The 26,794-nt window shown below is 47.4% G+C and overlaps 4 protein-coding genes across 4 annotated transcripts; 1 reads left to right on the top strand and 3 right to left on the bottom strand.

Moving 5' to 3' along the window:
• Positions 1–206: 206 nt before the first annotated feature.
• Positions 207–849, bottom strand: LOC112638561. Its single transcript, XM_025410551.1, has 2 exons — positions 740–849; positions 207–630 (listed from the first exon to the last, which is right to left on the bottom strand). Exons 1-2 carry the CDS (start codon positions 847–849, stop codon positions 207–209), a joined length of 534 nt encoding a protein of 177 aa, XP_025266336.1.
• A 104-nt stretch (positions 850–953) lies between these two features.
• LOC112638562 lies at positions 954–3,610 on the bottom strand. The gene is made up of 2 exons (XM_025410552.1): positions 3,593–3,610; positions 954–3,530 (listed from the first exon to the last, which is right to left on the bottom strand). Exons 1-2 carry the CDS (start codon positions 3,608–3,610, stop codon positions 954–956), a joined length of 2,595 nt encoding a protein of 864 aa, XP_025266337.1.
• An 8,071-nt stretch (positions 3,611–11,681) lies between these two features.
• Positions 11,682–12,449, top strand: LOC112638563 (vegetative cell wall protein gp1-like). Its single transcript, XM_025410553.1, has one exon. The coding sequence runs from the start codon at positions 11,682–11,684 to the stop codon at positions 12,447–12,449; it is 768 nt and encodes a 255-aa protein (XP_025266338.1).
• A 4,201-nt stretch (positions 12,450–16,650) lies between these two features.
• Positions 16,651–18,312, bottom strand: LOC112638564 (matrix metalloproteinase-24-like). Its single transcript, XM_025410554.1, has one exon. It carries the CDS (start codon positions 18,310–18,312, stop codon positions 16,651–16,653), a length of 1,662 nt encoding a protein of 553 aa, XP_025266339.1.
• Positions 18,313–26,794: the final 8,482 nt, after the last annotated feature.

Genomic DNA, 26,794 nt, shown 5'->3' on the forward strand with positions numbered 1-26,794 from the left:
CTCCGTGCAGACGTCAAGTGAGAGGTGATTGCTCTCGTCTCCGGCGCCTTGACGTCGTGGATGGCGTGGTCGTTCTGTGGCCAGAGCGACGGATCCTCGACGAGCCATGGGGGTCCCGTCCACCATAGGGAGTGGTTGAGAAGATCCCGTGGCTCAATCCCTCGAGAAGCGCAGTCGGCAGGGTTGACTCGTCCTGGGATGTGTCGCTATCGTGCCTCTGGAAGCTTCGTCTGGATGTGGGACACCCTGTTGGCCACGAAAGTCTTCCACCTGGAGGCATGACCCTCGATCCATTGGAGAGTCACCCGGGAATCCGACCATAAAGTGACTGGAGCTGAAACCAAGCCTAAGGTCTTGCGGAGATGGAAAGTCAGGTTAGTGACTAGCACTGCGGCGCACAATTCTAAACGCGGTAGAGACACGGGCTTAATGGGTGCAACCTTGCTTTTTGCAGCAAGCAGGCTACTGATTGAAGCGGAGGAGCCCGCCACGCGGAGGTAGACGGCTGCTGCGTAACCTCGCTCCGATGCGTCAGCAAACCCGTGGAACTCAACTTGTGGCTGCTCGTCAGTATTCAGCCATCGTTTTAGCCGAAGCTGCTCCAACAGCGGAAGGTCGTCAAGGAGGCGTCTCCATAAAGTCTCATCTGACTTAGGCAGTAGGGAGTCTCAATCCAGGTGCTTCATCCAGGCTGACTGAATGAGAATCTTGGCACGAGCAACGACTGGAGTTAACCAACCTAGAGGGTCGAAGATCCGAGCCGTCTCTGCCAAGACCAGTCGCTTCGTCAGCGATCCAGTTGCACGAGGCTGAAGTCGGAACGTGAAGAAGTCGCTGCGGGGGTGCCATCGCAGGCCCAGCGTTGGATGAGCGTCGTCCTCCCAATCATGATGAGGCTGCTGGAGTTGATGCTCCCTTGGGATGTCCTCGAGGATGGTCTCGTGATTTGAGGATCACTTCCTCAAGGGGAACCCGCCCGCCATGCAGAGCCGGCGTAACTGCCTCTGCGTTTCGACTGCCTCGAACAGAGTACTGGCGCCGGTGACGATGTCATCAACGTAGCAGTCGCGCCGCAAAACGACAGCTCCCTTGGGATTTCCGGGCTCTTCGTCGTCGGCTAATTGGCGAAGAGTTCTGATCGCCAGGAAAGGAGCACAGGCCAATCCGTACGTCACGGTGTTGAGCCGATATTCCTGGATGTTGTCGGTGCCTTGCCGTCTCCACAGGATCCGCTGCAAGTCTCGGTCTTCGGGGTGCACGAGAATCTGCCTGTACATCTTCTCGATGTCAGCGACGAAGACGAAACGGTGCCAACGCCAGCGAAGCAGGACATCAGCGAGAGTTGGCAGAAGGTTAGCTCCGACCAGCAAACTCTTATTAAGGGAGTCTCCGGCAGGCGTGCATTGAGATCCGTTGAAGACAACCCTTAATCTGGTGGTTGTGCTCGCAGTTCGGAGTACGCCGTGATGCGGTAAGTAGCATACTGGTGTATTGCTCACAAGCGGTGTATTGACCAAAGTCATGTGCTTCAATCTTGCATATTCTTCTAGGAAGTCGCAGTAGAGCATGTCGAAGTCATCGTCTCTGGAACGACGTCGCTCCATTGCCGCGAAAAGTCGCTCGGCGGATTTTCGTGTATGGGTGAGAGGTGGCAGAGAGCCAGCCAGCGGCAGTCGTACCTGGTACCTCCCGTCTTCTTGGCGCTCGTGAGTGCGACTGAAGATTTCTTCGCATCGTTCTTCATCTGGTGTGAGGGCGACGGAAGCAGGCTGTTCCCGTTCTTGCTCCCAAAATCTTAGAACCAGATCGTTCAGGTCTTGGTCGAGAGCACACTGGAGGGAGCTGACGACGCCATTAGATGTCACCACTCCGCAGCCTCCTGACAAGATCCACCCGAATGTCGTCCTCTGCGCGACGGGTTGGTCCTCGCGGCCCTTTCGGAGTCCATCGAGAAGGATGGAGGAAAAGACATCGGCGCCGAGGAGAAGATGAATCGGGTCTCGCTGCAGATAGTGTGGATCCGCCAAAGTGAGGCCGTGAATGTGCCTCCACGTGGTGGAGCCCCGAACTGCTGGCCCCTGGTAGGAAGACAATCTTGGAAGGACGTAGGCGACTACAGTGAGAGGTGCTCCAGTCGCCTTTGACTTTAATGCGAGCGTGATCCTTCCGCGGGTGGATCCTGACCGTGCTCCAACACCAATTACCGACATTGAGCAGCGAGTGCGCGCCAACCGCAGGCGCTGAGCTAAATCTTCTGAGACGAGAGACACCTCGGATCCTTGATCGAGCAGAGCTCGCACGTCGTGAGGTTGTCCCGAGCGGTCGTTGAGGATGACGCGCGCCGTGGCGAGGAGAGTCGCCTTGTGATCGTGTGCAGTGTGTGTGGTTGAAAAAGTGCTTGCCTCTTGTGTCGATGTTGGTGTCGCGTACGCGTCATGCAACAATGTGTGGTGCCGCGATTTGCAAGTAAAGCACGTTTTGACGGACTGACATTTCGCCATCACGTGATTTCCGAGGCAATTAAAACAGAGCCCGCTTGTGTCGACGAATGACTTTCTTTCGCTCGCGGACTTGGCCTTGAACTCAGGGCACTGCATGAGTGTGTGCTTGCCCTTGCACGCGGCGCACTTGGAAGCGTCGAACCCGTTCCTCACGAAGTGAGACTTAGCGGACCGTGAGGTTTCCCTAGCGTTCTTCGTGGCGTTCTTCGGTTTAGCGGCGTTTAAGGTAAGGATTCTTTTGCTCATGAAGTTTACGAGAGCCTCGTGAGTTGGCGGGTCGAGGGAATCGCTCGTGGAAGATTCCCACTCGAGACGTGTTCGCGAGTCGAACAACTCAATCACTAGGTGATTGAGGAGATCCATCCCATGCGAGTGGATGGGTCTTCCTATACTCTCCTGCGCGTTGACGGTGGCCGTGACAGCGTGATGGACGCGACTCAGCTCTTCAGCGGACTCAGACTTCATCTTTCCGACGGCAGTGAAGGTAGAGAAATTTAAACGCATGAGTTCCCTTTTATTTTCAAAATGTTTAGCCAAGATCGCCCACGCGCGGTCGTAATTCTCGCTTGTGACAGTTAATGATCTAATTAATTTCTCTGCAGATCCTTTGACGCAGGAGCGAAGATAGTGGAACCGCTCAATATTTGAGATCGACGAATTTTCTCCCACGAGAGACAAGAAGAGATCCCGAAATGAAGGCCAGTCTTCATAGGCGCCCGAGAACGGCGGCAGTTTTATACGCGGCAACGCGGTTTTTGGCGAAGACTCCGACCTTGGCTCGCTTTTGGGCGCGGTAACTGATTCTGCCCTTAGACTTTCTGCGTAGTCGGTCAACGTGCTTCGCTGAGACACGTAAGTGTATTCCGCCGAATCGATAAAGTCAGACTTAGCGTACTCACTCTCCAAGTATCTGTCCTTTAGCGCTGCTCGAATCATCTCGTGCTGGGCCTCGAGTTTCCCCCAGAGATTGTCGAGGATGCTGAGACGAGCCTGGATGGCACCGGGAGTGATGTTGCGACCCCCATCTTCCTGAGATTATCCACAGAAAGAGACATTCGTCCGTGGATATCGGTTTGAGCCTCTAACAGTACTTTCAGGTCGGCACTCATTGTTCACTTATTTGTTTGTCTGTTTCAGCACTGCACAGCACTGGAAACGTCACCCACGAAACTGCGGATGCGGATATAATCCGGCTCGAAGGACCAAAAATGTTCGCGAGTGAGCGCGGATAGCTGCGACAGCGCAAGATTTTGAAAACGCGGCAGCTGGGTGGCCGCGAACAGAGTTACTTGACACAAAAAAACTCCACACGACACGTAATTCTTTTTTTGATTTTGATTTTTTATTTTAAACACCACACGATTTAACAGATTAATACAATAAAAAAGTAACATAAATTTCAGACGCCGATGAGACAAAGAGAAAGTCCAAATGAGAAAGCGGTCGATATGTTTGCGGTTTTACAAGCGGTTTTCAAAGCGGTTTAAAGTACTGCGAGCAGCGATAAGTGCGAGACTTGTGAAAGTGCAAGACTTGCGCGGTCCACGCGCGGTGCCCATTATAAAGCGAGCGGATTTTTGGGCCCGCTTCGACGTGGACCAATTAATTTCATAATTTAGCGGTGACACTGTTGCGGCGTGTGCCATTGGTCGTTAATGACGTCTCACGATGGATGTCGTTTGTTTTTTGTGCGCGCAATCCTTTTAGATCAGCTGATTGGCGATCAGCTGATCGTGACGCATGGGCGCGCATGCCCATGAGCGGCGTAAATTTCAACGGCGGTTGACAATAATATTGTCAGCGGTAATAACGAGCGTTTTTTCTGGTGGCAAAAAAGCGAGAAAACTCGAGCGTTCGAGTTTTTTTCTAATAACAGATATTTCGAAAAAGATTCTCGACGCCCGTTAATTTTAAATTCTCGTAATTTATTAGCGAAAGGATGCGAACTTCGATATGCGTTTTTTGATCTCGCATGTTCATTTTAATTTTGAACAATATGTATAAAAATTTTTTAAGAAATTAATTATAAAATATATACTTTAATGTACAAAAAAAGTACAGGACTTGTTTTTTATTTTGTTATAAAGTGAAATAGGAATAATTTGAAAACTTTAAAAGTTTAGAATCAGAACATTATATAATTACACGATATTACAATAAGAAGACGAAATTGAGAACCTATGATAAATGTTCGCACTAGTATTATTAATATTTCTACATTAAAATAGTTTATATTTTATGCTTTTTAGAATAATATTTAGAGAAAGGTATAATATATATAATAAAATGAACTAAAAAATGTTAATTATAGTAACGCAAATGCAATGAAAGGAATTAGAAAAATATATAGTTTCTTGCAAAAACATGTTTTATTGTCCTTTAAATAATATAAGTTTATTATATTTATGTCTTTCGCCTAAACGCTTCGTTTTAACATAATGTGTCAGTTTTGTTTTCGAATATAACATAATCGTACCACGTAATAAATTATTTCTATGATTATTAAAAAAATCTTGATCATTAATATGTTCCCTTAATTTGGCAAATATATTACTATCTGCAAATTCTTGCATTACTCTAGATGTAAAATTATCCATGTTGAAGTGTGTTAAAGTTTTATTTTTGTGTATAAAATTATTAATTGCATTTTCTGTTATTTTACATATATACACAAGATCTCGTGATGGATATATTAGTGGCCCTTTATTTCTTATATTTATTAAATTAACATGTATGTCTGTAGATTTTATATAATAAATTTCAATACTTACTAGTTCCATCATTTTGTACATTTTGTACATTTTCCTCACTAATGAGTTTTCTGTCTAATACGAGTTTGCAAGAATACTCTTCAGATAACTATACAGAAAATAATAGATTAAAATAGATCGATATGTGAATACATCATTAAGTAGAGATAAGTTTATTCGCATTTATATGTATATATAATATAGCCATACAGCACACATGTTCAGAATATATCTAAAGGATATACAGAAGATCTTGTTAAAAACAAACTCGGGATATCCTCTAGATATCTTAAGGATATGTTGTGCTATTTGGGTATATATACATATAATTTTTTTCAATTATTTACAAATGGAACAGCATTTGCTTTAAGCCTTCGACGCATATTATTTGTTTCATAATCCGTTTCCTTAAAATGGGCAGAACATATAGCACCCCATTTTGGTGAATTATTTAAATGTAACACTTCTAGCCATTTCTGTCGCTTTTCATTATTCTGCGGAAATCTAAACAAATAATTCAATTATTAAAATCATATGAGTTTCATATACACATAACCTCAACAATAATGTATATACTTACGAATGAAACGCAAACGAATGATTTAATAATTCTTTCTCTTCTTGCTCAGCATTTTTTTTATATTTCCGATTTTTACAACCGGACACAACACAATAATTCATTTTATAAAAAAATACGACAGCTTATTACAGGTTCACAGCTAAAGGCTTCACTTTTCATGCGCGTATGTAGATTTAGTATGTATGTGAGCCGAACGTTTCCGAGTCAATCGAAGTTTGTCGAAGTTGCCTGTTATTTCCCCTTCCGATTATCACTACCCCCCTTGCCTAAAGTAACAGTTTGTGACGACACCGTCGTCGTCACTGTATATATATGTATATAGTTATTGTTCATTTGTTTCTTGTTCAGTTCATATTGTTTATACGGTTCCTATGTTCATAAAATAAAGAGTTAACTATAGTAATTTCTCGAGTAAATTCCTTACTCGACGCCTCTGGCGCCCACCTGCGATCCCGCCTGTTTCCCCACCGAGTCCTACTCCCTCCTTGACGCACGCGAGCGTGGGGGGCTCTCGAGCCGTATAAAAGCCAGCTCGCGCAACAGACCGACACCCTTATTCCTTTCCAGCTTCCGACCAGTTCTGAACCTCTGGGAATACCCGAGACATCTTTAATCCTGACCGCTCTTGCCGACGGAGACGGGAGTGACCTCTCCGCCGCCTGGGTTTGCCCGGCATTCGGCTTCCTGACCGTTCCCGCCGACGGAGACGAGTGTGACCTCTCTGCCGCCTGGGTTTGCCCGGCATTCGGCTTCCTGACCGTGCACGCCGACGGAGACGGGTTTGCCCTCTCCGCCGCCTGGGTTTGCCCGGCACTCGGCCTCCTGACCGCGCACGCCGACGGAGACGGGTCTGACCTCTCCGCAGCCCGGGTTTGCCCGGCACTCGGCTTCCTGTCCGTGCACGCCGACGGAGACGGGTCTGACCTCTCCGCAGCCTGGGTTTGCCCGGCACTCGGCCTCCGCGCACCGCCGCCCTCCGCAATCGCGACCCGCTCGCCGACCGAAACCGCGACCGACCGTCTAGGCTAAGGTTACCGTAATCGTCCGTAGGTTAAGTTAGAAGAATAAGTACTAGCGCACCGTCGTAGGCTAAGCTTGCGTAATAGTTAGTTATAATCACAGCATAGAATAAGTTAGGTATAAGCTCTGCGTAGGTTAAGTTAATATCGATACTATCTACCAATAAAGACCTGTTGATTATCAAAGAGGATTCGTACGCTTGACTCTCCTATCTACTCCCGAATCTTGGCACCGGCGAGCCAGTCCGTGGCGCACGGGATAGGCCGTACCGTTACATGGCGCCCGAACCGTTTAAGGAGAGTCCAGCTAGCGAAAAGCCTCATGACTGCGTGGATTAATAACCTTTCCAAAGAACAGCTTGTAGAATATCTCCACCGGTTCGAAGTGGATACCACAGGCCAGGTGGACCTGCTGAGACGCCGATTGCGCCTGTACTTCGCTGCCCACCCGTCCGACAACCCGAGGAACAATAGCGGTGACGTACCAGGAGAAACCACAACCATGCCCACCTTGAGTCCAACGGAACGCATCGAGATCATCAACCAGATCTGGAAATGGGGCCACCGTTTCGAAGGAGTGGACCCGCTCTCATTCCTAGAGAGAGTTGAAGAGCTAAGAATCAGTTATGGCCTCGAAGAAGACCACTTACTCTTGGGCCTACCGGAATTACTAAAAGGGGACGCCCTCTTGTGGTATCGAAACCACCACGATACCTGAGGAACTTGGGCCAGTTTCTGCGAACAGTTCCGGGATTATTACCTACCGCCGGGATACCTGAGGCGACTAAAACGAGACGTCAACGGACGCTCCCAAAAGCCGGGGGAGTCGTTTTGCGAATACTCCAATACGCTTCTCACCATGATGCGCCGAGCTGGGGGATACTCCGAGCGAGAACAGCTGGAGCAAATCTACGAGAACATGAATCCCGAGCACCAACTCTATGTTCCGCTCACTGATCAGCTTACCATGAGTGAACTCCGAACCCGGATATCTAAGATTGAGGAAGTCAACCACCGTCGACAGGATCGAACTCCAGCGACCGCCAAACCATCAGTAGCCGCCGTCACCTACAACCGGGAGGAATGCTGCTGGAGATGTAAGCAGCGAGGCCACACTCGAGTGGATTGTAAGCGGCCACCAAGAAAATTCTGCTCGCGATGCGGCAAGGATGGTGTCCTGACTCGCGACTGTCACCCGCCGACGGGAAACGCCCAACGGGCCGGGGCGTAGCGGCCGTCTCCCAGCCCAGCCTCGAATAGAATACCGTCCGCGCCCGCACCTCCAAGTGCACATCCGGCGACAACCGTTCGCGGCTCTCATAGACCCCGGATCTGAAGTCTCGTGCATACAGGAAGAGACTGCACGACTGTTCCCCGGAATACCCCGACTAGCCCAGAACCGAGGAGACTACGTCCTCCTGGCCGATAACACACGGGTAGAGGTCACTGGGGTATTGCGCCTGCCCCTCCGATGGCATGGGAGAACCTATTGGCACGACTTCTGCATACTCCCTGGGCTAGCTAGCGCTGTGCTGATTGGTACCGACCTATGGGCTAAGATGGGATTCACTTTGCCGCCACCTCCGTTGAACCAGACCGGGACGGTTTCCCGGACCAACACGATCACCGTCGGACCAAACAACGAAGCAAACGAAGAAGCGCAACTCCGGAACTTTCTAGCCGCCGAGTTACCATTGTTTGAAGTAATCACGGGACGAACCGACCGAACCGAACATCGCATCCGGCTAAAGCCTGGACCGCCCATCAAACAGCGGTACCGACCTCGAAACCCGGCCATGCAGGCCGTCATCAATGAGGAGGTCGACCGAATGCTCGCCGAAGGCGTCATCGAGCCCTCGAACAGCGCTTGGAGCTCACCGGTCGTCATAGTTCGAAAGAAAGATGGGCAGTATAGATTCTGCATCGATTTCCGCAGGCTGAATGCAATGTCAGATAAAGACGCCTATCCCTTGCCGCACATCACGGCTACGCTCGACAAGTTACGCGGGGCGAAATACCTGACAACGTTAGACCTAAAGAGCGGTTACTGGCAGATACCACTGAACCAAGAGAGTCGACCTGCAACCGCCTTCACCGTACCAGGGAAAGGTTTGTACCAATTCACGGTCATGCCTTTCGGGTTGCACTCAGCCCCAGCGACCTTCCAGCGGTTGCTAGACGCAGTGATCGGCCCCGACCTCGAACCTAACGTCCTAGTATACTTGGACGATATAATAATCGCCAGCAAGACATTCAGCGAACACCTGCAGCACTTGAGAGAGGTATTCCGGCGACTACGTAAAGAAAAGCTACGCTTAAACCCGGATAAATGCCACTTCTGCCGTCCGAGCCTCCGTTACCTAGGACATGTAATTGATCGACAAGGGATACACACGGACCCAGACAAAGTCAGCGCCATCACCAGTTGGCCAGCTCCCACCACCGTGTGCAAGGTCCGGCAATTTTTAGGAATGGCCTCGTGGTATCGGAGGTTCATCCCGATTTTTCGACACTAGCGGCACCGCTTACAGCGCTGACCAAAAAACGAACTGGCTGGACATGGGGGACCCCCGAAGACGCGGCCTTTCAACAACTGAAAGACGCATTGACCTCCACATTGGTTCTGGCCTGCCCGGACTTCCAGAAACCGTTCCTGCTACAAACCGATGCTAGTTCACATGGGCTAGGAGCCGTGCTAACGCAGCACCAGACGGAGGGAGAGCGAGTAATCGCATACGCCAGCCGAACGCTCAACAGTGCCGAACGGAACTACAGTGCGACCGAGTTGGAATGTCTCGCCGTGGTATGGGGAATCCGGCGAATGCGAGACTACTTGGAGGGGTATCGATTCACCGTCGTAACAGACCACCAGTCCCTCAAGTGGTTGCAACATCTGGAAAACCCATCCGGACGCTTGGGACGGTGGCTCTTCGAACTGCAACAGTTCGACTTCACCATACACTATAGAAGAGGAGGACAAAATCAAGTAGCCGATGCCCTCTCCCGGGAGCCGCAGCTCAACGCAATGCAACACCGGATAGCGTGTCCATGGTACCAACGCCTCCTTAGAGAAGTAAAGAGCCGACCAGACGAGTACCCCGATTACGAAATACGTGATGGCCAACTGTTTCGACATGTGCTACACGACCTGGATTTTAGCGAGGTACCCTCCACCGAGCAATGGAAACAATGCGTCCCTCGGGAACAGCGGCTCGACATTCTACGCTGGCTACACGACGACCCAACCGCAGGGCATCTAGGAGTGGCTAAGACCATCGCCCGACTCGCCCGGTTGTACCACTGGCCGGGGATGTTCCGGGAGACAGCCCGGTACGTTCGGAGCTTCCGAGCTGCCTAGCCCACAAGGTGCCGCAACAACGACCAGCCGGGAACCTACACGCTACCCCAGTAACCGCCCCGTGGCAGCAAGTCTCAGTGGATCTAGTCGGTCCTCTGCCACGCTCGGTCCGTGGACATGTCTGGCTCCTGACCGCCCAGGACCGGTTCAGCAAATGGGTCGAGATGGTTCCCCTGCGACGCGCCACCGACAAGGCACTGGCGAAAGAAGTGACCCGCCGCATCATCTACCGGCATGGATGCCCGGGCCAACTCATCTCGGACAACGGGACCCAGTTCACCTCCCGCCAGTTCCGTACCTTGCTGGTGTCATTCGGGATCCAGCACCGCACGTCACCTGTCTACGCGCCGCATTGCAACCCGGTGGAGAGGGCGAATCGGACCATCAAGACCATGATTAGTCAATACGTAGGCAACCGGCATCGGGATTGGGACGAGCACATCGACGCGTTGCAGTTCGCGGTGAACACCGCCCGACACGAGGCCACCGGATACACCCCGGCCTTTCTGCTCCACGGCCGCGAACTGGCACCTCCCCATCCTGCCGAGCGACAACCAACGCCGAACTCGACTTCCCCGGAGTCGCATCGACAACGCCTGGAAGAGGCCTATGAGGTCGCCAGGGTGCACCTAGCCCGAGCCTTTCAAAAACAGGAGCGCCATTATAACATGAGGCGACGCGACTGGCGCCCCCGGGTGGGCGACAAGGTTTGGAAGCGAGAACGCCCCCTGTCCAGCCGCGACGACGCGTTTAACGCCAAACTCGCTCCTCGATTTTCGGGGCCCATGGAAGTACGCAGGATAATATCCTCAGTCATCGTGGATCTACGCGACGAACACGGGAAATGGCATCGGCATATCCACGTACAGGACCTGAAACCGCAACCGAACATACCAGAAAGTCCTCGGGTGGACGAGGATGACGCATAATCCGGCAAAAGTTACCGACCACGCCGAAGTACCGCCACCTTGGAGCATTCGGACGAACTCCGTTGCTAGGGAATTTTCCTTAGAGCCACGGGCCCTCTACTGCCCGACCTGCGGATGGCGGACCGCCTATTGCTCGACCTACGACCGCCGGTCCAGCTACTGTCCGACCTACGACCGCCGGTCCAGCTACTGCCCGACCTACGACCGCCGGTCCAGCTACTGCCCGACCTACGACCGCCGGTCCAGCTACTGCCCGACCTACGAACGCCGGTCCAGCTACTGCCCGACCTACGACCGCCGGTCCAGCTACTACCCGACCTACGACCGCCGGTCCAACTACTGCCCGGCCTACGAACGCCGGATCACATACTGCCCGGCCTACGACCGCCGGCGCAGCAACTACCCGACCTGCGACCGGACTCCGCTACTTCCCCTGGAACCACGAGACACCCCGAGCCATCGGAAATTCCGCGAACAAATCCCCTCCAGGAGCAGCGCAGCGGGTATATAAGACCGTGCGATCCTGCACGGAGTAACAGTCACGATGGACCGACGCAACGTTTTCGATCTCTTTGGAGAAATCAGCTCCAGCTCCGAATCCGACACCAACGGGCCCACGCCGACCACGACGCCGCCAACGCCTGCCAAGCCGCCTCCAGCGACCCCGAGCCCGGGACGATCCCGACGACCGCCGCGGCCCGGGACATCCATCCAGCGATCCGACCAGGCAAACCGGCGGAAGGCGATCATCCTAACGACGCCGCCGGAGATCAAGCCGCGCCGCCGCGGAAGGATCGCCGCCCTAGCCGACCCCCGGTCGGCTATCAGCCGTCCACCAGCTGCCAGGACCAGCAAGGCCTCGACAGCCAGGCCCCCGAACACCGAAGCGCACACCGCCACCAGGGCTCCCATGCCCCGGCCAACAAACACCGAGCCGTGTACTGCCCGGCCTGCGACCGTCGGACCACCTACCGCCCGGCCTGCGAAACCCGGCCCGCCGACTACCCGGCCCACGACCGCCGGCCCAGCGATCATCCGACCTGCGACCGTCGGATCGCCCACCGCCCGGCCTGCAACCACCGGACCATCCACGCCCGCCGGACCGCCCGCCACCCGACCGCAGACCGCCAGGCCACCTATTGCCGGGACCATTCCCGTCCGCTTGGGCGACGGCACCGTAGTCGAGGTCCCCGCCGGATCGGCTATCATCGGGCGGAGATATAAGGTCCGCACCGCGTCGGGCCGATGGGTGATCAGGTTCCACCCAGACGGCCGCCCCCGAGCGGCCCGGCGTCTAGATGGGCCCCCCTGAGCGCGGGGTGATGTGACGACACCGTCGTCGTCACTGTATATATATGTATATAGTTATTGTTCATTTGTTTCTTGTTCACTTCATATTGTTTATACGGTTCCTATGTTCATAAAATAAAGAGTTAACTATAGTAATTTCTCGAGTAAAGTCCTTACTCGACGCCTCTGGCGCCCACCTGCGATCCCGCCTATGTTTCCCCACCGAGTCCTACTCCCTCCTTGACGCACGCGAGCGTGGGGGGCTCTCGAGCCGTATAAAAGCCGGCTCGCGCAACAGACCGACACCCTTATTCCTTTCCAGCTTCCGACCAGTTCTGAACCTCTGGGAATACCCGAGACATCTTTAATCCTGACCGCTCTTGCCGACGGAGACGGGAGTGACCTCTCCGCCGCCTGGGTTTGCCCGGCATTCGGCTTCCTGACCGTTCCCGCCGACGGAGACGGGTGTGACCTCTCCGCCGCCTGGGTTTGCCCGGCATTCGGCTTCCTGACCGTTCCCGCCGACGGAGACAGGTGTGACCTCTCCGCCGCCTGGGTTTGCCCGGCATTCGGCTTCCTGACCGTTCCCGCCGACGGAGACGAGTGTGACCTCTCTGCCGCCTGGGTTTGCCCGGCATTCGGCTTCCTGACCGTGCACGCCGACGGAGACGGGTTTGCCCTCTCCGCCGCCTGGGTTTGCCCGGCACTCGGCCTCCTGACCGCGCACGCCGACGGAGACGGGTCTGACCTCTCCGCAGCCCGGGTTTGCCCGGCACTCGGCTTCCTGACCGTGCACGCCGACGGAGACGGGTCTGACCTCTCCGCAGCCTGGGTTTGCCCGGCACTCGGCCTCCGCGCACCGCCGCCCTCCGCAATCGCGACCCGCTCGCCGACCGAAACCGCGACCGACCGTCTAGGCTAAGGTTACCGTAATCGTCCGTAGGTTAAGTTAGAAGAATAAGTACTAGCGCACCGTCGTAGGCTAAGCTTGCGTAATAGTTAGTTATAATCACAACATAGAATAAGTTAGGTATAAGCTCTGCGTAGGTTAAGTTAATCTGGATACTATCTACCAATAAAGACCTGTTGATTATCAAAGAGGATTCGTACGCTTGACTCTCCTATCTACTCCCGAATCTTGGCACCGGCGAGCCAGTCCGTGGCGCACGGGATAGGCCGTACCGTTACAAGTTTACGCTCCGTCTATAGTTTCCTAAGTCTATGCTTACGCTTACATCCTCATTACCCCCTCCACGCCGTGTTGCATGTTGCTTGCGGCGGAGATCTGGCAGCTTTGATATATATACATATAATCATTTATATATATATATATATATATATATATATAAATGATTATCATTATACATATATATTATATATATATATATATATATATATATATATAAATGATTATCATTATACATGTAGGGAATATTTCTGCGTAACTATATTTGTGTCTACGCAGGCAAATGTAATAAATGTCTATGTAATTATAATTATGGTTGCGCAGTCAAATATGAAAATTTCTACACATTTCTACACACACACACACACACACACACACATATAATTATCATTATACATGTAGGGAATATTTCTGTGTAACTATATTTGTGTCTACAAAGGTAAATGTAATAAATGTTTATGTAACTATAATTATGGTTGCGCAGTCAAATATATAAATTTCTACACACACGCACACATATGTATATATATGTATACAATAATTATGTACTATAGAACTATAGAATTATGGATATACATACTTATATATAATTATGTGCATAGATAATCTTTTTCTACGTAACGATAACTTGTATGAATAGATTACTTGTAAGAATAAGGTTTAGATATTGCATGGAAGTAGGAAAGAAATAACATATTTGTAAAACTGGAAATATATTTTATAAGTTGTGGGAGGATGGATTATATATGTTGATGCTGCCTTATAAAATAATACTTATTAGGATAAGCAGCAAACTTATATTAATAATGATTAAATTTCAATTTAAATTTCATTTTGTTTAAAATAGAAATACAATGACAGAATTGCAGCATGTCTTATTTCAATTAAATCTAACACCTAAAATTTTTTCATTGATTTTTCATACATAAAACAAAATTATATTTATGGACATTACACAAACATTGTACGTACTAAAAATACCGGATGGCAATTAGTAGGGAGAATAGGTCGGTTCTAACTCACTTTTTGTACGGGTGCGAGAGAGAGGTTTCGTAGAGCGAGAGAGATAGAAAGATATCCGAGGGGCAAGGTGACGTCGGCGCGGGTGAGCAGGGGGGGTAGGTAGGGCGAGGGGAGCCGCTCGCCGTCGGGTGGGTAAACGGAGGGTCGTGACGTCACGCGGAGGGGGAGGGCGAGGGGGTGGCGGGGCGAGAGGGAGGAGACCGTGGGTCGTGACGTCACGCGGAGGGGAGGACGAGGGAGCGGCGGGGCGAGGGGAGCGGGCGCGAGAGCGAGGGAGAGGGCAAGAGAGAGCGAGGGAGAGGGAGAGAGAGCGCGCGTGCGCGTCCCTGGATACGGCGCGTCGGAGCGTCTCTGGACGCGGCGCGCTAGACGCGCGCGATAAGCGGCGATCGCCCCGTCGGGCGCGAGACAGAGATAAGATCGACGTTAATAATAGAGCGGAGCGGATGCGTTCGACGCAGGCCTGGAAGAGATATGACGTACGATTTATATAACGTACGATTTTATATAAAATATTATTTTATACGATGTATAATGTACGATGTATATTAGATTTATTTCGAGGAGGAGGAGGGAATTCGTCGCGAAGGAGAGACGAGGGTGACGTAAATCTAGGAGAAAGAGAGAGAATAAATTACGTGTACAATTTATTTATTTAGTTATTTATTTATTTATTTATTATGTCACGAAGTTACATGCGTAGATACATATGTACGTCGAGAATAATATCGGTACTCGCGATCGTTTCGCCTTACAAATTGTGATAGAGTCCGAATAGCAGAGCGTGCAACTCGCAGTCGATCAGATCGTTCGCGTTGAAGTGCTCGTGCTGACGAATCGCTTCCGGAATATCGCCGGGGTGGTCGGTCTCCGTCGCGATATCTAGAAAACGCGATAACTTGGCGTCTACGGTCTCGAGTACGCCGGTCAACGACGCGACGATGCGATTGACGCACAGCTCGAGAACGAACAGTGCCTTCACGGTGGATTGCGACAGAGCGATGCGATTCTTCGGCGTCTCGAATTGCAGCGTCTTCAGATTGTTTATCTTGCCGAATCGAAGCGTCACGGTTCCGACGATTATGGACGTCGGAGGGCGCGCAACAGCCTCGTCCAAATCGTTCTCGAAATACGGCAGTATATCGTTGCGTAGAGCGAGCAGATCCTTCCACATGTCGGGCGTCAGAGATATCTCCTTTCCATGGCAGTCTCCTAGGACGATGTCGACTCAAGATTCGCGTTTCACGGCTACGGCGATGTCGATATATTTGTACGCCGTCTTGGTCAGAGGATATCGTCTTCCTAGTGTTCGAATCGGATGTCTCGCGAAATTGATCTCGCGTTTGAACAGCAGTTTCTATTCCATCTGTCGAGATCGTAGAGAAAAAAAAAAAGACGACGTTATTATGCGAAAATAGCCGATCGAGGCGGAGATCGAGAGCGCTCGGGCGAGGTAACTCGCGCGTACTCACTCGTCCTCGGTGTACAGTCGAGCTTTCTTGATCACGGGCGGAGTGTCCGAACAATCGCGGGTGGTATCCTCGTTCTTGGCGGAAGCCGCGTAATTGTCTCGACGATTAGGCGGAGCGACGAAGGGGCCCGTCATCGGCGGCGCCGACGGAGTCGCGGGCGTCGCGGGCGTCGCGGACGAGTCCCCGAACACTCTGCGGTACTCCTGTCCGAGTCCGGCGAACATGATCGGTCTCGCGAACAGGTCTTCAATGTTCATAGGAAAACACTGCGGTGGCGACGGCGTCGTTAACGTTGGTCGTCGCGAGGAGAGAGAGAAATTCGTCGGAGACGCCCGCTTAGAATCGTACGCGCGTTAATCGCGAGTATCGTCGGAAATGTCGCGCGACGATCGAGACGCGCCTTATATACGACGCGATCTCGTCTCGATATCTTTATTCTCGACGCGCGCACGTTAATTAATGCAGCAGAAGCGGTTTAGAACAGCGGTTTAGAACAGCATATTAAATGTAATCTTAACGTTAGGTTTCAGGATTTCCTGATCTTAGTCGTCGTCGTCATCGTCGTTGCGCGGTCTTTCGAAGGACGCGTATTCCAGACGATACAGCTTGGAGACGAGTTCGCTCAATCGACGCAGAATGCCATCGGCTGGGCATTCTATTCCCAGTATGCTAAGATCGAAAGGACCAGCTGCGATTATCGCGTCTAGAAACTCGCTGTACGCGTAATAGTCGCGTTTCTTCAAAAAATAGAGATTACTGTCGACGTGGCGGAAGGCGGCCGTTATCGCGGGTGGTATCCCGGAAAACGTATCCCGCAGAGCGCCGTGTCTCGCGACGGTCATCGCGCAGTCGTTTATCTCGGCTATTTTATCGTCGTTGTATATGACATAGCTGCGCCCGGCGTGCGTGTTTATCGCGGCGTTTATCCTAGCGTCGCGGGGAAATCCGACGTATTCGACGGATCTAGGCCATCCCGCTTTAAGATGAAAATTCGAATCGGCGAGGTAGACGTAGTCGCCGGCGAATATCGCGATATCGCCCGACGGTCTCTGATACACGGCCGATACGCGAGTGAGATTGCGGGGGAGGAACTTAAAGTAGTCGGCGAACGAGAAGGGCACTCCGTAGCGTCTCTCCCTCATATCGACGGGCCACACGTTGCATTTACGCGCGACGTACAGGCGACGATTCATGATTAGCGCTCCGTCTACGCGCTTCAAGGCGCATAGATCCGCGGTATCGGAGGGAGCGAGCGGCGGCTCGATCGTTTTCGCGGTCGTCGGCTGAGCCGCGGCTGTCGTCGTCGAAGCCGTCGTCGTCGTCGTTGTCGTCGTGGTCGTCACCGCAGTCGTCGGAGTAGCATCGACGATCGTAGGAGTCATCGTCTCTCTCGATCCGTAGAGATTTCGCACGTTTACGACGTCCTCTACGCTCAGCCTAAGCGGATATCGTCTTTCCTCCGAAGGCGTGTACGCGTACATGACCGAGTCATCCCTCATACTGTGAGTCAGACCCAGAGTGTGACCGATCTCGTGTGTCAGCGTCTGAAGGAGATACAGCCTGTCCGACGAGGGCCTGGTCAGCGTGATGTGCCACGGCTCCGTCTCGTCGACGTGCAACTCGGTCACTTGATCGGGCTCTCTCGTCGGAAAGAACGCGTGAGCGACGACCGATCCCGGTCCCGCGAACGGCGATGGGCACGAGCCCCCGTTGTCGCTGTTCTCGTACGCGTGAGCGCCGGATTGATAGGATATCAGTATATCGGGGCGCAGCGAGTCGCGCGAGAACGTCAGAGCGGATTGCTCGGACCACAGAGCGAACGCGCTCTGAGTCGTGCGCAGAGTATTTCTGTTCGCTAGTTTGAAGTTCCACGTGAGATGCGTCCTCGGCCACTTTCTCGTCAACGGGCTGTAGGCGCGAATGTCCGCGACGCCGCATCGCGGCCTGCGCATGACGCGAATCGTTTCCACGGTCAGAACGCCGTTTCCCGGCAGACCGTAGTATTCTTGAAACAACGATAGCGCTTCGCTCAGGGCGGTCGCGTTGTCCAGTAGCGACGACTGCTGATGATTCTCCTCGTTCTCCAGAAAGCCGTAGGTTCGAAGATAACGGAACGCCTCCGCGACGTCATCGTAGGTCGGCGTCGCCGCGACGGCCGCGAGCAGGGATATCGTCAGCGCGAGCGATAACGCGACGCGCGTCATGGCTCTCGCGAGGCGCGCGGGGGTCGGGACGGTAGCGAACTATCGCGCGCGCGCGTCCTTCGGCGATACGTCGTTCTCCAGAACGCGAGAAAGCGTCGTACGAGGGAGAAGGAGGAGGCGAGGGAAGGGGAGGGTAGATACTCTCGGACGCGCGAAAAGGATGATCGAGCGAACTTTTTTTTTTTTTAAAAGAAAAATGATTCGTTATTCGTATAAAAAATAGAAAAGGGAGAGGAAAGATACTCTAGGACGCGCTAGAGAGGTGATCGAAAAGAAATGATTATTCGTACAAAAATGATTTTTTTTATTCGTACAAAAAATTATTCTTCATTCGTACAAAAAAATGTGCGCGATCTACGCGTACTTATATAACGCGTTTAATGCATAATATTCTAATGGGCGTAAAATCGAGCCACTTGACGCGATATCGAAGCACGCGATACGCGCGTGTATATTAGTCTCGCGATACTTGTCGGAGGACAAGGAGGAGGTGAATGAGGTGAATGTAGCGTATCGCTTTACGAGTAAGAGATGTTTATATGAATTCCGACAGGGTTATAACGCTTAATATAACGCTTAGTATAACGCTTAGTATAACGTTAAATATAACGCTTAATATAACGCTTAATATAATGAACTAATTACACAGCCGATACGCGAGTGAGATTGCGGGGGGGGAACTTGAAGTAGTCGGCGAACCTTATATTATAATATTCTAATATAATGTTCGAGAGAACGCGGGGTCTTCGAGTCCTCCTCCCTGTTTGATCTCGATGATCGCGCGACTATCGACGATGGATGCGATATGGCGATTACAATATACGATTATTAAACATATGCGATTAAAATATACGACTATTAAATATATGACTATTATATATATACGAATGACCTGTAAGAACGACTAAGAACGACCTGTGAGAACGACCTGTGAGAACGACCTGTGAACCGATACGGAATGCAAAGAGCTACTTCTTAATGCTCTCGGGAACGACGTAATATCAGCTATTACTCAATCGTTTGTCGCCAAGGTCATTACCTGTGAGAACGACCTGTGAGAACGATCATATATATTATATTTCTTCTAGACTCGCAACGACCTGTGAGAACGATCTGTAAGAACGACTGAAGTATCTAAAATAAACGGTCTTACAAAAACATGCGCATTTAGACCCATGTCAAACGACCATTTAAAAAAAAAAAGGAGCTGCAAAACAAGACTTATCGCCTAATTTATCGATTCTTTTGCGACTTGCTTTACTGCGATGTCGAACACGCTACGTGCGACGAATGAATGTATCGCGATCTCGAACCGTACGCTTGCCCGTATAACCGCGCCCGAATGAGGCGAAACGATCGCGGGGTTCATTTGTAAATGAACCGTAAGCGAACCATAAGCGAACCATAAGCGAACCATAAGCGAACCATAAGCGAACCATAAGCGAACCATAAGTGAACCATAAGCGAACCATAAGTGAACTATAAATCAACCGTAAATGACCTACGAATCAACCATAAATGACCCATAAATACCCCTGTAAAAGGGAGTATATGAATATGGACAAGACAAGAATATAGAGGAGGATCGTGCAAGAGTGCGCAGACACGTACATATCTTCTATGACGACGACGACGACGACGACGACGACGAATCTCTCGTGGAAATGCGGCGCGCTCGATCGGCGAAACGAGCTCAGTTCGCGCGAGCGACGATGAGTTTCGACGCGCGCAAGGGGAAGGGAGGCGATGCGGGCGAAGATCGGGAGGAAGGGAAGACGCCGTTCTTCGACTCCGTCCTTCGACGCCGTTCTTCGACGCCGTTCTTCGACTCCGTCCTTCGACTCCGTCCTTCGACGTCGAGACGTCTGAAATATGTAAAGCTGTGTATTAATAATACGTATCGAGAGACGCGAAAGGAAAGAACGGCGCGTTATACAAGAAGAGATCCGTACCTCGGTTAAAATCCTCCGTCGTCCGTACGGACGGAGCTCGTTTCCTCGAGCGAGCTCGCGTCATAGTACCATATCTCCACAGGAGAATCGTCGTCGCAGAAATCTTCGGTTTTAAACGCGCGATCCGAAACGAGCGGCTCCATGCCGAATAATCTTCTTAGTCGAAAGATGTCGGCGTAGATATTAGGGGAGCGTCTCTCTCATTCTCTATAGGACGGCCGGTCGCANGACCTCCTCGCAAAAATATATTTCTCCTGAAATATAAAATTATAAGAAACAAATTTTCGAAAATTTTCACGTTTGCTTATTAGGAGAACATGATTTGTAAAGAGGTCATCAACGCATCATCGACCTCCTCGCAAATATATTCTCCTGATAATATAAAATTAATAAGAAACGAATTTTCGAAAATTTTCACGCTTGCGTTATTAGGAGAACATGATTTGTAAAGAGGTCATCAACGCATCATCGACCTCCTCGCAAAATATATTCTCCTGATAATATAAAATAATAAGAAACGAATTTTCGAAAATTTTCACGCTTGCGTTATTAGGAGAACATGATTTGTAAAGAGGTCATCAACGCATCATCGACCTCCTCGCAAAATATATTCTCCTGATAATATAAATAATAAGAAACGAATTTTCGAAAATTTTCGCGTTTGCGTTATTAGGAGAACATGATTTGTAAAGAGTCATCAACGCATCATCGACCTCCTCGCAAATATATTCTCCTGATAATATAAATTATAAGAAACGAATTTTCGAAAATTTTCACGTGCTTGCGTTATTAGGAGAACATGATTTGTAAAGAGGTCATCAACGCATCATCGACCTCCTCGCAAATATATTCTCCTGATAATATAAATTATAAGAAACGAATTTTCGAAAATTTTCGCGCTTATTAGGAGAACATGATTTGTAAAGAGGTCATCAACGCATCATCGACCTCCTCGCAAATATATTCTCCTGATAATATAAATATAAGAAACGAATTTTCGAAAATTTTCAGCTTGCGTTATTAGGAGAACATGATTTGTAAAGAGGTCATCAACGCATCATCGACCTCCTCGCAAATATATTCTCCTGATAAATAAAATATAAGAAACGAATTTTCGAAAATTTTCACGCTTGCGTTATTAGGAGAACATGATTTGTAAAGAGGTCATCAACGCATCATCGACCTCCTCGCAAAATATATTCTCCTGATATAAATAATAAGAAACGAATTTTCGAAAATTTTCGCGTTGCGTTATTAGGAGAACATGATTTGTAAAGAGGTCATCAACGCATCATCGACCTCCTCGCAAATATATTCTCCTGATAATATAAAATAAAAACGAAATTTTCGAAAATTTTCACGCTTGCGTTATTAGGAGAACATGATTTGTAAAGAGGTCATCAACGCATCATCGACCTCCTCGCAAAATATATTCTCCTGATAATATAAATTATAAGAAACAAATTTTCGAAAATTTCACGTTTTGCGTTATTAGGAGAACATGATTTGTAAAAGGTCATCAACGCATCATCGACCTCCTCGCAAATATATTCTCCTGATAATATAAAATTATAAGAAACGAATTTTCGAAAATTTTCGCGCTTGCGTTATTAGAAGAACATGATTTGTAAAGAGGTCATCAACGCATCAATCGACCTCCTCGCAAAATATATTCTCCTTGATAATATAAAATTATAAGAAACGAATTTTCGAAAATTTTCACGCTTGCGTTATTAGGAGAACATGATTTGTAAAGAGGTCATCAACGCACATCGACCTCCCTCGCAAATATATTCTCCTGATAATATAAATTAATAAGAAACGAATTTTCGAAAATTTTCGCGCTTGCGTTATTAGGAGAACATGATTTGTAAAGAGGTCAATCAACGCATCATCGACCTCCTCGCAAAATATATTCTCCTGATAATATAAATTATAATAAGAACGAATTTTCGAAAATTTTCCGCTTGCGTTATTAGGAGAACATGATTTGTAAAGAGGTCATCAACGCATCATCGACCTCCTCGCAAAATATATTCTCCTGATAATATAAAATAATAAGAAACAAATTTTCGAAAATTTTCACGCTTGCGTTATTAGGAGAACATGATTTGTAAAGAGGTCATCAACGCATCATCGACCTCCTCGCAAAATATATTCTCCTGATAATATAAATAATAAGAAACGAATTTTCGAAAATTTTCCACGCTTGCGTTATTAGGAGAACATGATTTGTAAAAGAGGTCATCAACGCATCATCGACCTCCTCGCAAAATATATTCTCCTGATAATATAAAATAATAAGAAACGAATTTTCGAAAATTTTCACGCTTGCGTTATTAGGAGAACATGATTTGTAAAGAGGTCATCAACGCATCATCGACCTCCTCGCAAAATATATTCTCCTGATAATATAAATAATAAGAAACGAATTTTCGAAAATTTTCGCGTTTGCGTTATTAGGAGAACATGATTTGTAAAGAGGTCATCAACGCATCATCGACCTCCTCGCACAATATATTCTCCTGATAATATAAATTATAAGAAACGAATTTTCGAAAATTTTCGCGCTTGCGTTATTAGGAGAACATGATTTGTAAAGAGATCATCAACGCATCATCGACCGTCTCGCAAAATATATTCTCTTGATAATATAAATTATAAGAAACGAATTTTCGAAAATTTTCGCGCTTGCGTTATTAGGAGAACATGATTTGTAAAGAGGTCATCAACGCATCATCGACCTCCGCGCAAAATATATTCTCCTGATAATATAAAATAACAAGAAACAAATTTTCGAAAATTTTCACGCTTGCGTTATTAGGAGAACATGATTTGTAAAGAGGTCATCAACGCATCATCGACCTCCTCGCAAAATATATTCTCCTGATAATATAAGATAATAAGAAACGAATTTTCGAAAATTTTCACGCTTGCGTTATTAGGAGAACATGATTTGTAAAGAGGTCATCAACGCATCATCGACCTCCTCGCAAAATATATTCTCCTGATAATATAAGATAATAAAAAACGAATTTTCGAAAATTTTCACGCTTGCGTTATTAGGAGAACATGATTTGTAAAGAGGTCATCAACGCATCATCGACCTCCGCGCGAAATATATTCTCCTGATAATATAAAATAATAAGAAACAAATTTTCGAAAATTTTCACGCTTGCGTTATTAGGAGAACATGATTTGTAAAGAGGTTATCAACGCATCATCGACCTCCTCGCAAAATATATTCTCCTGATAATATAAGATAATAAGAAACGAATTTTCGAAAATTTTCACGCTTGCGTTATTAGGAGAACATGATTTGTAAAATGGTCATCAACGCATCATCGACCTCCTCGCAAAATATATTCTCCTGATAATATAAAATAATAAGAAACGAATTTTCGAAAATTTTCACGCTTGCGTTATTAGGAGAACATGATTTGTAAAGAGGTCATCAACGCATCATCGACCTCCTCGCAAAATATATTCTCCTGATAATATAAATAATAAGAAACCAATTTTCGAAAATTTTCGCGCTTGCGTTATTAGGAGAACATGATTTGTAAAGAGGTCATCAACGCATCATCGACCTCCTCGCAAAATATATTCTCTTAATAATATAAATTATAAGAAACGAATTTTCGAAAATTTTCACGTTTGCGTTATTAGGAGAACATGATTTGTAAAGAAGTCATCAACGCATCATCGACCTCTTCGCACAATATATTCTCCTGATCATATAAATTATAAGAAACGAATTTTCGAAAATTTTCGCGCTTGCGTTATTAGGAGAACATGATTTGTAAAGAGGTCATCAACGCATCATCGACCTCCTCGCACAATATATTCTCCTGATAATATAAATTATAAGAAACGATTTTTCGAAAATTTTCGCGCTTGCGTTATTAGGAGAACATGATTTGTAAAGAGGTCATCAACGCATCATCGACTTCCTCGCAAAATATATTCTCCTGATAATATAAATTATAAGAAACGAATTTTGAAAATTTTCGCGCTTGCGTTATTAGGAGAACATGATTTGTAAAGAGGTCATCAACGCATCATCGACCTCCTCGCAAAAAATATATTCTCCTGATAATATAAAATAATAAGAAACGAATTTTCGAAAATTTTCACGCTTGCGTTATTAGGAGAACATGATTTGTAAAGAGGTCATCAACGCATCATCGACCTCCGCGCAAAATATATTCTCCTGATAATATAAATTATAAGAAACGAATTTTCGAAAATTTTCGTGCTTGCGTTATTAGGAGAACATGATTTGTAAAGAGATCATCAACGCATCATCGACCTCCTCGCAAAATATATTCTCCTGATAATATAAAATAATAAGAAACGAATTTTCGAAAATTTTTACGTTTGCGTGATTAGGAGAACATGATTTGTAATGAGGTCATCAACGCATCATCGACGTCCTCGCAAAATATATTCTCCTGATAATATAAAATAATAAGAAACGAATTTTCGAAAATTTTCACTCTTGCGTTATTAGGAGAACATGATTTGTAAAGAGGTCATCAACGCATTATCGACCTCCTCGCAAAATATATTCTCCTGATAATATAAAATAATAAGAAACGAATTTTCGAAAATTTTCACGCTTGCGTTATTAGGAGAACATGATTTGTAAAGAGGTCATCAACGCATCATTGACCTCCTCGCAAAATATATTCTCCTGATAATATAAATAATAAGAAACGAATTTTCGAAAATTTTCACGCTTGCGTTATTAGGAGAACATGATTTGTAAAGAGGTCATCAACGCATCATCAACCTCCTCGCAAAATATATTCTCCTGATAATATAAATTATAAGAAACGAATTTTCGAAAATTTTCACGTTTGCGTTATTAGGAGAACATGATTTGTAAAGAGGTCATCAACGCATCATCGACCTCTTCGCAAAATATATTCTCCTGATAATATAAATTATAAGAAATGAATTGGTTTGTAGGCTCTTAATGCTCTTTACTTAATTATCATGTTGTTGAATATTTTTCTATATTCGAGTGTCACCATATGAATGATGGCAAAGCTATGACATGTATAGCCGCTTGCTATACGTCGTCAAGGCCAAACATATGATATTAATTGATAATTCTCTGCCGAAATATTTTGCGTACTATATATACACGCGACATTTTAAATAGAAGTATATTTTATTTTAAATTAATTAATTATGACGATTGATGTATCACGGAACAATCGCGATATATCGCAAACCACCATCGTGTTTCGGAGAGCGACCCGCCCACCGCTTCGCCGCGATCGTAGTATCTATATTTAATTAATTAATCGAACGATTGCATTCCGATTCATCTTTTCGTTCGGTATATATAAGTATTTAATAAATTAATCGAACGATTACATTCGGCTTGCCATTTTACTCGCCGCGTTACAGTGAATATCGCGCGAGATAGGCAGGCAACATGCGCGGCGTCGTGCATGATTTCGACCGTCCGCGCGCAGACGAAAAACAGCGAATTTATATCTCGACTTCCAGACGATTTCGTTCTTTTTGCATAAAATTCTACACCATTTCGCGGCACTACCGTTTAAATCTCGTCCCGATCGCCCGAAGAGCGGCTGACTTACAGTGAATATCCGAAATTTGCTTCTTGGACTCACACTTAAATGTAATATTTATACATATAATATAAATATATAATATAAATATATAATATAAATAATAGCAAGGAAAAGAGAGAACATATTAATATTTTTATATAATAAATTATTATTAATTAAATTATTTATATTTTTATTTATATTATTTATATTATCAGAGGGACATATATGTTATCCTCTGAGAACCTTCGTGGACATTTGTTTTGTAGTTCATATTTTGTTGTTAATGTTCATAGAGGGAGTATCACTTCCAGGGATAAAGCGAGCCACATCATCTCTCAGTCTCTCTGTGCACGCTCGGTCGGCTTCGGTCAGCTCCAATCAGCGTTGAGCGCATGCGCATCGCATCGCCTCCACGCTGTTGACAGATATGACCAGAGAGAAACCTGAGAGCGGCCACCTCGCTTTAACGGGCACATTGTCCTAATGCGCCGCCTGACAAAGTGGACGTCAACTAAATCCATTACAGGCGATAATAATACATGGTTCGTATCTGAGCTATGGTTCATGTCCGAGCTATGGTTCATATCCGAACTATTCACATGAGATGGACATGAGAGTTAGACAAGAGCCGATAATCTATCGTTCTGCTTTTGTCTCACCAATGATGGCAAATCACGCGGCGGTAGGCATGAGGCGAGCGGTGATTTTCTATCTTAAAGCTCATGTCTCCTTCCATTTCTTGTCGGCCCCGTCTCATATTTCACGCGCTACATTTTACATAATTCGGATAGGATTTTGAGTCGACTTCGGGCGCCCAATATATAGAGACAAATTTATTTATTTATTATAAAGACATTTATTAAAAATGTTTTTTAATAAAACCTTTTCTTTTTATTTAAAATAATTATATCTGTATTTCATAAATGCTTACAACTCTCA

The sequence above is a fragment of the Camponotus floridanus genome, unplaced genomic scaffold (genome assembly GCF_003227725.1).
Source record: "Camponotus floridanus strain SB8 unplaced genomic scaffold, Cflo_v7.5 scaffold320, whole genome shotgun sequence".
Taxonomy (NCBI): domain Eukaryota; kingdom Metazoa; phylum Arthropoda; class Insecta; order Hymenoptera; family Formicidae; genus Camponotus; species Camponotus floridanus.

What these genes read in the sequence shown, in the direction of transcription:
- LOC112638561 (XM_025410551.1), bottom strand. Translation starts at nt 849, where the DNA reads ATGGCACCCCCGCAGCGACTTCTTCACGTTCCGACTTCAGCCTCGTGC. An exon ending in TCGGATCTTCGACCCTCTAG is followed by an intron (nt 631 to 739) that starts GTTGGTTAACTC and finishes GACTTTATGGAG; the next exon opens with ACGCCTCCTTGACGACCTTC.
- LOC112638563 (XM_025410553.1), top strand. Translation starts at nt 11,682, where the DNA reads ATGGACCGACGCAACGTTTTCGATCTCTTTGGAGAAATCAGCTCCAGC.
- LOC112638564 (XM_025410554.1), bottom strand. Translation starts at nt 18,312, where the DNA reads ATGACGCGCGTCGCGTTATCGCTCGCGCTGACGATATCCCTGCTCGCG.